The 10478-nt window shown below is 42.3% G+C and overlaps 1 protein-coding gene across 1 annotated transcript; it reads left to right on the top strand.

The window, feature by feature from the left end:
• Positions 1-2168: 2168 nt before the first annotated feature.
• CALHM6 (calcium homeostasis modulator family member 6) lies at positions 2169-4316 on the top strand. Its single transcript, XM_065889035.1, has 2 exons — positions 2169-2886; positions 3835-4316. Exons 1-2 carry the CDS (start codon positions 2359-2361, stop codon positions 4255-4257), a joined length of 951 nt encoding a protein of 316 aa, XP_065745107.1. The 5' UTR covers positions 2169-2358; the 3' UTR covers positions 4258-4316.
• Positions 4317-10478: the final 6162 nt, after the last annotated feature.

Here is a 10478-nt window from a genome sequence, read left to right as displayed (position 1 = left end):
TGACTGAATGAACAAATGAACTAATTAATAAATTGGTTAACAAATGAATTACTCTAGTCAGGATAGTAACTAAAAATAAATAAACCAAATCCTTGACAGCGGCGAGGAAGAAGAGGAAGGCTGTCGCCAGATGCAAACATCTTAATAAACGGAGGGAATGAAAACAGATTGCAGGACTGAGGTGACAGAGGAGGTCATGCTAAACAGCTTGAGCCCTGATGGAGAATAAACTATTAGAAGTGATGGGAAAAGCCCAGGTGTGGATGTAGTAGTGGGGGAATGCCAGCCCTCCCTCTTGTTCTGAGAAATGTGGGAGAATAAATAAATCTCACTCAAGAGAATGGAAGGGTATGTTTGAGTTAGGTTACAATTAAGGGAGATTTGGATAAAGCCATCTGCACAAAGGTTGTGATACAGTGGAATTTGTTCAGGACGTTATGTGGAAAGCGTGGGAAAGGAGGCAACATCTCAGAGGAGTAGGGTGGCAGTGAAGAGAGGAGAAAGGTCACCCATAGGAAAAGGGAAGGAGGAGTTTTTGCATATGTGGGCTTACAGAGATGATAGTCATAGCAGAAGTGATTTGCCTCAAACATGCAACTTTGATGCAAGTTTACAGGAAGCCTGGCAGTACCTGGTCCAACTCCAGAGAAGAGGGCCACAACTGTCCAGCATGACAGAAAGGACCTTGATCTGGGGACAGCTCCTGAACACTCACACAGAGAGATTAGCTATTCATCCCAGTGCCAGGTGGTTCTGTGCCAGGAACTGGTGCTGGGAGGGAGCTCAGGAGGCAAGTTGAACTAAGAAAAGAGTAACATGTTCCTGCCCCGTCTCTAACAGTTCAGTCGGCTCTGTGGGCTACCTGTTCTTCCCAGATAAATAAGGCAAACCTAGGGGATGGGCTTGAGCAGCAACCAGTTCACTGTGACCTGCCACCCCCACCCCAGACTCTGTATCCAGACACCCTCCTTGAAGTGAAATGGACAGCTCAGGGCACACTGATCCTCTGAAGGTCGTGGAGGATCACTGAGTCACTGAATACAATCCTTGATCTAAACAAGAGCATTCATTTGGATTCTTAAATAATGTACAACACAGTTGTCTGTTGTCTCTTCCTGACGTTGCAAGGTGAGAGGTAATCCCTCACACTGAGCACTCGTTAATAGGCACACCCTGTGTGTAAAAGTGCTTTACAGATGCTACGTAATTTACTTGTCTCAACAATCTTGAAAAGTGAGCACTATATTCTGCTTTTACAAATGAGCGTGATGAGTCTAGGGGGAGCGAACTTATTAAACACACACATACACACACACAATGCACCTGACATCACAGCCCACGTCCTTTCAAGTACACCTCACCTCACTCTACAGCTGCACAGAGTAAGGCTCAGTTTCACAGAAGTGGTTTTAGCTTATGTCAGAGAAATGCTGCTTTGAGAAAACTGAAAGTGGAGGAAATAATGTTAGTTAGATGTGGCTGCAGATTGAAATTTTTTGGTTCAACTAGTGTTTTTTGAGCAGCCATGTACCGCTCTCCTCTGCTGATCAACTTGGTGGTCACTGAGTAAGGATGTGATACTTGTCCACGTACTACCAGTGTTAGGACCCACCTGAGGGGGGAAAAAAGAGGCAGAAGTCAGTACTGTCTATTCAGGCTAATGCCCTGCAGGAGACCAGGCAGAGGCGGACAGCGGTAGTTCTGTCCAGAAGGGGGACAGAAACGAGACAGACATCATGGACATACTGGAATTTGAGCGGGGCTTTGCTGCGATTTAGTTTATGAAAGAGAAACTGGAAATTTGCCCTTGAATAATGTTTCCTTTAAATAATCAGTTTTGTTTGGTTTCTTTGTTTTGTTTTGTTTCTTGCAATTGTTTGGTCTGACTGGGAGTGGGTTTAGGAGCCAGGGTGGCTGCCATCAAGGAAAAGCTGGTGTTTTTCCCAGTTTACCCAAGTAAAAAATATTCATTTGGTGACTGCATAGGGTCATTAAGGGTAAGGAAAGTCCCCTTGTCAGTTAGGAGGAAAGAAAACTCACAGTGGAACAGGGCCTATCTTCCCTCAGAGTTCCGGAATTGAGAGATAAGGTCACCAGTACCTCCGCTTCTGGAAAGGTGTGAGTACTAGGGAGGTCAATGGTGTGTGTGTTTGAGTCTGCCGCACCTAGTCTGGTTGAAATAAGAAAGCGAAAGCTCAGGAAACCCAGAGAAGACCTGTTTTCTTTTTTTGGAAGGCACTGCTTAGCAGAGCAGAGAAAACCCCAGACCCCAGAGCCTCCCCAAATCATTCGAGGAGCTGGGCAGCGAAGAGGCAGAAGCACACGGGCACATCCACGGCGCCCTGGGGTAGGAGACCAATGGAGAAGTTTAGGGCGGTGCTGGACCTGCACCTCAAGCACCGCAATGCGCTGGGTTACGTCCTGGTGAGCTTGCTGACGGTGGGCGGGGAGCGCATCTTCTCCACCGCGGTGTTCCAGTGCCCGTGCAGCGCCGCCTGGAACCTGCCCTACGGCCTGGTCTTCCTGCTGGTGCCGGCGCTGGCGCTCTTCCTCCTGGGCTACGTGCTGAGCGCGCGCACCTGGCGCCTGCTGACCGGCTGCTGCGCGCAGGGCGCGCGTACTGACTGCGGCGCAGCGCTGCGCGGGGCCTTGGTGTGCGCGCAGCTCAGCGCTGTCGCTGCGGTCGCGCCGCTCACCTGGGTGGCCGTGGCGCTGCTCGGGGGCTCCTTCTACGAGTGCGCCGCCAGCGGGAGCGCCTTCGTGGCGCGGCGCCTGTGCTTCGGCCGCAGCCCCGGCTGCGCGGCCCAGCTGCCGCTGGTTCCGTGCCATCAGGTCCAGGCGCCCGACGTGCAGGACCTGCAGAAGGAGCTCAAGGCCCAGTCGCAGGTCGGGCGCCCGCGCTGGACGCGCTGGGGGGATCGGAGAGGGACGGGCTTCTACGGGGATGGACGGGGGAGGTAGAAATGCGTGCCCTTTCTCCAGACATACGACACCCGAAGACTAACTAGACTGCTTGTTGGCTTCTCGTGAGCCAATAGGCATTCCTTCCTTCCTTCCTTCCTCGCTTTCTTTCTTTCTTCCCTCCCTCCTTCCTTTCTTTCTTTCTTCTTCCTTTCCCCTAACTCCCTTCCTGCCTTCCTTTCTATCTCGGTGCTTTTTCTTTTTTAAAATTGAAGTACAGTTGATTTACAATATCGTGTTAGTTTCAGGTGTACAGCACAGAGATTCAGTTATACGTGTGTGTGTATTCTTCTTCAGAGTCTCTTCCCTTATAGGTTATTACAAAATATTGAGGATAACTAATTAACGGGAGAAAGGCACTTGGGCACTCGTATAGTGTCAGGCATCCACTCTGTACCAGTCACCGTGCTGGGCCCTTTACTTCCTTTATTATTCTCTTCTGTCTTTACAGTGAATACACTGAGTCCAGGTCAAGTTGCTTGTCCAGTCAGAATTGTTACAGTAAAATGAGTCTGCCTGGCTCTAAAGCCATCACCCCACACTACTTCTGGGCTTGTAAAGCTAAGAGGTTCTTGGAAATGAATGTTTGTTTCATTGGATTTTCTGAAATTCCACATTTTGAGTTCCAGGGATTCGACATATAAACTCCTCCTTGGGCCTTTGACATGCCTTGGAAAATGACTGTCTTGTCAAGTGAGCACTTGTACTGAGGGGTTCGAGAGGTTACTGCCACTTCCTTCTCGTAAGGGATTAGGGCCTAAAGCTGTTGCTTGTCCATCATCATAACTCTAAGTAGTTCACACTTTACCTGAGGATTTAAAAATTTCTTAAAAAACATGTGACTAAATTGCTATTTTGTTGTGTTTTCTGAAGGTGTTGGGCTGGGTCCTGATAGCAGTTGTTATCATCGTCCTCCTGATTTTTACATCCATCACCCGATGCCTATCTCCAGTTAGCTTCCTGCAGCTGAAATTTTGGAAAATCTATTTGGAACAGGAGCAGCAGATCCTTAAAAGTCAAGCCACAGAACATGCAACCGAACTGGCAAAAGAAAATATCAAGTGTTTCTTTGAGGGTTCACATCCAAAGGAATACAACACTCCAAACATAAAAGACTGGCAGCAAATTTCATCACTATATACTTTCAATCCAAAGGAACACTACTACAGCATTTTGCACAAATATGTGAACAGAAAAGAGAAGAATCAAAGTATCAGATCTTCCAAAGAAGATACGGTGGTTCCTGTTCTTGGCTTTGTAGATTCATCTGATATGAACAGCACTCCAGACTTATGACCTTATGAATAGGAAAAAAGTTCTTTTGAGTTATTGATTCATTAAAAAAAATAAACATTGGTATTGTTTATGACTTTTTTTTTTGGTCTTCCAAATTATGGAAACATAGCATATTAAATCAAATAAAAATTTAGAACTTTATCTCTTTATTATATTATAAGAAAAAAAGGAAGCAAAGGTAAATGGTTCACTCAAAGTGACAACCTGGAACTAAATCAGAATTTTTATATCCCTAGCCTGGGGTATTTTTCACTGAAAAATAATGCTGCTTTCAAATAAAAGAATTTAGTAGCAAAAACAGCAAAAGAACAATTGAACTTCAGACCTTTCTTTTAGGGTATCTGATTTCAAATTCACTTTCATGCAGACAGCACATTGTTTGGTACTTTAAAATACTGGCATTTTATGGCTACTAAAACAAAATACAAAAAAAAAACATCATGAAAAGGGAAGTAAATTTTTTTAAAAACAAAATTTGAAAAACTATGATAATTGCAGGCATAACCTGTATTTAGTTTGTAGGATCAGAAGGAAAATTTTAAAGCTGTTTATTGTGGTAAATTTCAAATATACACAAAGGTAGAAAGGATAGTATTATGAACCCTCATATGGTCATAACACAGCTTCAATGGAGTGGGGAAGTCAGCTAAAGCCTACACCATACAAATAAATATAGAAATACAAATTGTGAGCTGATTTAGATTGAGGAGGAGGGGGTTGGGGAGTGTGAGAAACTGAAATCTGTAGAATCAGAGAAGAGCATTTCAGTTTGCAGAACCGTATGTACAAAGACGGAGGTGAGGAAGATCTTAGTACAGTCAGAAGCCTTAAAGGTGACTAGAGAAAATGTGCAAGGGACAGCTCGTGCAGCCCCTCGAAATCATGCAAAAGATTTTGGTTTTCATCCTATGAACATCTCAGGAAGATTGATCTGCTTTTCTTTTTATTTATTTATTTATTTATTTATTTTTTGTGGTACGTGGGCCTCTCACTGTTGTGTTGAGGTGGACTCTCAACCACTGCGCCACCAGGGAAGCCCTGATCTGCTTTTCTTGTGGGAAAAGGAATGGCAGGGGGAAGAGGTAGAGCCAGGGTGGAAATGGACAGATTAATCAGGAGGTTACTGCAGGGGAAATAGGTGGGAGTGAACCTGAACCTGGTTGATGGTGATGAAGACAGAAAAAGAAGATAGATTCAAGGTGGACTTTGACAGCATTTGTGGATGGAAAGGATGCAAGGATGTTTTTGAGAGCAAAAATATCTATAGATAAAATTCTGTTGCTTGATAATGCCAGGACTTTCCAGGGGATCTTAGACTGTCATTCCTGTCCATCTCCCAAATTTATGGCTGTTCTGTGCGTTTAAAAAAATGACTTATGAAACCTTTGCAAAACAACTAAGCACAGATCATATTTAGCCCTTCTTCCTCTTTCGGCAGATCCTTGCACCTGCTTCTATTTGCCCTTTGTTGCATAGGGGCCATTAAAAAGTACTGGTCAGTAGAACTGAATTTCCTGTTATTGAGAGTCATATATTGCAAGAAAGTTGGCAGAGAAACTGCATGATCAGTTCTTTTCTATTCCCTAATGAATAGTTTTGAAAATCATATCATGACGACTTTCATTTTTGCTTCCTTTATTTTAAAATTTCTTTAGTATATTCTTCTCTTCAATATTTTTTTTCTGGCCTACCATTTATACTTATGTATAATACTGTCTTCAATAGTCTCATGTTCCATTTTATTGACTTCTGCTCCACTTTCTCTTGCACAGTCTTTAATATTATTGTGAAAGTATATATGCTTAAGGTAAAAAATGATGATGGAAAAATGTGTGAAAGAAGAAGTGAAATTACCTCATTCCTTTGCAATATGTTCTTCCCAGAGGAAGCTGTATACTCCATATCTAGATAAACATTATCTCATACTATAAATGTGGCTCTGCACATTTTTCATATAAAATATCGTAGTTCCATGTATATATACATAACAATTTACCTCCTGAAAAATTACTGCATAGTATTCTACTGATATGATTCCTTTTTTGTTAAAAAAAATATGCACACGTGCACACATTCATAAAGTATATAAAGATAGGCACAAAATTGTCGAATTTGGTCAATTCTGAGGAATAATAATGGGTCAGGGGATTCTTTTGAACCTCATGCACTTTTTTTTTTTTCTTTTTGCGGTACACGGGCCTCTCACTGTTGTGGCCTCTCCCGTTGCGGAGCACAGGCTCCGGATGCGCAGGCCCAGCGGCCATGGCTCATGGGCCCAGCCGCTCCGCGACATGTGGGATCTTCCCGGACCGGGGCACGAACCCATGTCCCCTGCATCAGCAGGCAGACTCTCAACCACTGTGCCACCAGGGAAGCCCGAACCTCATGTACTTTTGATCTTTGGATTTTAAAATATTAAGAGTATAATTAGAAACGATTAAAAAGAACCCTTACTACTGGTGTAGGGCTTTACAGTCAATAAAGAGGTTTTGCATCTTTCACTTCATTTTATTTTCAGGAGTTTGTGGGATACCCATGAAACACATCATTCACACTTACAAGTAAGGAATCGAAGGTTAGAGAAGTCACATTGCTAGGCCAAGGTCACATGGTAGAACTGAAGCTAGGGGACTGCTCCTCTCTGGATCGTGTAGTTCAAAGTGGCCACTTGGCTGTTTTTATTACTGGGTTAGATTTTTTTTCCCCTTTTAAACCCATGTGCCCTTGTGAGCGGAAAAAATACAGATGTCCTTAGTGACCCCCAGGAATTTTCATGTCCTTCAGAAACTTGGCGACTACTGATAGCTAAGACCACTTTGAACAAACACAGTGAGATCAGGACACAGCACAGTTATTTCACGGTGGGAACACGGTCACCACTATTTCGCAGGGTACATCACTCTTCTGACCCTGGCCCCAAACAGGCCATGTCGTGGGCTCAAGAAGCATTTTTATACTCAATGTATAGTCTTTATAATATAGCAATTAAGAGCTCAGACACTGGAGACAAATGGGTGGTATATGAGCAACTGAAGCATATTTTTCACAGTTCTGGAGGCTGGGAACTCCAGGGTCAAGGCACCAGCACAGTAAGTGTCTGGTGACAGCCCACTTCCTGGTTCACAAGTGGTTATCTTCTCACTGTGTCCTACATGGTGGAAGGGGCAAGAGAGCTGCGGTCTCTTTCATAAGAGCACTAATCCCATTCATGAGGGCTCTGCTCTCATGACCTAATCACCTCCCAAAGGCCCAACGTCCAAACACCATCACGTTGGAGATTAGGTTTCAACATACGGATTTTGGAGGGACACAAACATTCAGTCTACAGTACTGGGTTGTTGTTCTGGCTCAGCCTCTACTAAGGATATGAGCTTAATCATCTCTCCAAATCTCGGTTTCAGCAGTTGTAAAATGTAGAGTAATCATATTATTTACCCAGATGATTTTTGCTCACAACTGAGATAATGCCAGGAAAATGCTCAATAAACATAATATATTTTTATTATTGTAAGGCAGTAGGCTAACTGGATTGGAGAAAAGGAGAGAAATAAGATAACACTCTTAAGGAACTCTCAAGGAATTGGTAGGCAAATAAGTAAACAGTTAACCACTATAGGAAGGGGAATAAAATATACGATAATTAGAAACATAAGCAAGGTGTTTTGAGAAAAGAGAAAATAAATTCTGCCTAGGACTATTTGGAGGAATTTTCACAAAAGAGGAAATAGTTTAAGGCTTCCTAGTGAGTTGGATCCCACTCACCAGGGAGGGACTGAAAAGTCAACCTACTAAAACTGTAATAAACTCCCAGGCTACCCGGAGCCTCCCAACGAAGGTCCCTTGAGTTACATTCCTATTGAACATTGCTGCTCTAGAACATGGTAATCAGCGTTAAGTCTTAAAGAATTCTCCCCGCCCCACCCCGATGTGCCATTTCAGAGTTTCTCCACAATAGCTTCTTTCTCTGGAGCGTTCTTTTCTTGAATTCAACTTCTTTTGTGGGCGTGGTGATTGTAGTTTTCAATGTAATGTTTCATTCGGTGTGTGCAGAATTAAAAAAAATTTTTTTTTTAACAGTGGCAGCTTAAGAATCTATCTAATTCAAACCAATACTGCTATGGAGACTAACTTCTTCAGAACTCTTCCCAGTATGTTCGCAGTGTCTGGTCATATATTAAACAGTGATTGTCACAAAGAGCTCAATATCCACAAATTTTGACATTCATTGCGAATCAAGACAAACCAATTCAACATAAGAATTTTGAAAAGTCACAGATATTCAGTCCATAGCATCGTCATTTAAAGCTTTTAAAATCTACCTGTCCTCCACTCCATCCCACCTGGCTACCCTTACTTTTTAATATTATCCAATATAAATATAATCTCTGAGTTATTCAGGCTTTTGACATCCTACCACACCCATGAAACAGCATGAAAGGCTCAGTCTTACCTCTTCACTCAACTGGTTCTCTTTTCAGTCATTGTTCCAATGTCTTGACTGGGATTTGATTTTATCCTACTTACAAGCTAATAGTTAGCCTGTTACTGTAACATGGAGGCTGGCAGAAGAGATGAAATTTCTGGGCCAATGACCAAAATCTATATTAATCGCAGCAGAGCAGACAGCATGAGCATTGTGTTTGCATTGGTTCCCCTTGCCCCCAAGTCCTAGGGGGAACAACACAGAAAGCTAAGATGGATACCTGCACACAGTGTGCGTTGTGTTGCTGGAGAGAACACTGCGCTTAGGGTACCACCATTTTATAGCAAGTAGTAATGAAGCCTGCTTTCTGTTTAAGAGAGAAATTTTTTCTCTCAAGGCAGGTTGCTGCAAACACAATCCTGAGAAATGACCTGGTAAAAAACAGTCAGAGCCTTGCATTCCTGGCATACTAGTAAGACATGCAAAAGCATGAGAGACCAAGGGAGGACTATCTCCCATCACGCAATATCTTCCAACTTTCAAGCCCCATTTCAAATCATACTTCCCCCTCAATGCATCCCCCAACTCCATCAGTCCACAGCAACTTCTTCCTCCTCTGAACTCATGACTTCACCTCTCAAACTCACTGTAGCACTTGATCAGATACCTGCTTGTATCATATGAAAATTTTGTGTTTTCTCTTCCCAGAATGATTTTATGACTTCTGAAGACTTAAAAAAAATTATCTTGTAAACGCCACAAAACAACAACAAAACTGATAAAAACAAGTGAGAAAGATTAAATATATTTATCATTTCATTAAGAAGAAAAAAGAGTTTAAGTATCACAAATACTTCTTGAAATTTTAAGACACAGGGTACATGACCATGATAATATATCAGTAACCAGAGATTGTGTCTTGGTAAATACACTATCATTTCTGGACTTGAAAACCACTTGTTTGTCAATCACGTGATTATTTATGTTATTTGTTCGTCTTTCGTGTATGACACTCCGTTTCTTAAAGGCAGTTTATAGCATAAGAAAAACGGTTATATAAATATATTTAATATTTTGCTTGCATATCATAGAGAAATAAATTTAATAGCCAAAAGTTTTTTTTCATGGCGTATCCACTAGCAACTTGAGTTACTGATGTTCCACAGAATGCAGTTTGGGAACCAGTACCTCAGATAATCAGAGGCAGATGGAAAATCCACTGTTGTTTGGCTTGCTTCACGGTATTCTCAAATCACATAGTCTATTCAAAAATAGCAACTTGAATGAACTCAAGTCTGAGACATGGTCAAGCTGTGGGGCAACATTTCAATGGCCAAGCAAGTAAATGGATACATAGGGGATTCATTAAACTATAGTTTATTTCATGGAGACCAGATCATCATGTGTCTAGGCATCTTTAAAGATACTTAAAAGCACTTGGAAAGAGGGCAGTGCATAAAATAAAAAACAGATGTTTCTTCTCTTAAAAAATCAAAACAATCCTAACCCCTTTCTCAGCTCCCAGCTCTGCTCAAGAACTCTTGATGAGACAACTGCTTTTTATTCAATTCCTATGCAATCTAAGAAGACTAACTTTGAGTCCACATGCTTTAACTTTAAATCTGCTTGCCACTGTACATAGCAACAAAATTCCACAACCCTTCCAGCCTCATAGGCACATTTATCCCAGCTAGAAGCTGCCTAACTCTCCCTGCAGATGTGTGCTGAATCTCTGTCTATAAAATAGGCATTTTATTTTCTAAAAATGTAAACCTTTACTGCACATCCTCTATATCCC

The sequence above is a fragment of the Phocoena phocoena genome, chromosome 12 (assembly GCF_963924675.1).
Source record: "Phocoena phocoena chromosome 12, mPhoPho1.1, whole genome shotgun sequence".
NCBI classification, from domain to species: Eukaryota; Metazoa; Chordata; class Mammalia; order Artiodactyla; family Phocoenidae; genus Phocoena; species Phocoena phocoena.
The sequence above is the reverse complement of the archived record's forward strand: the minus strand, read 5'-3'. Positions and strand labels throughout refer to the sequence as shown.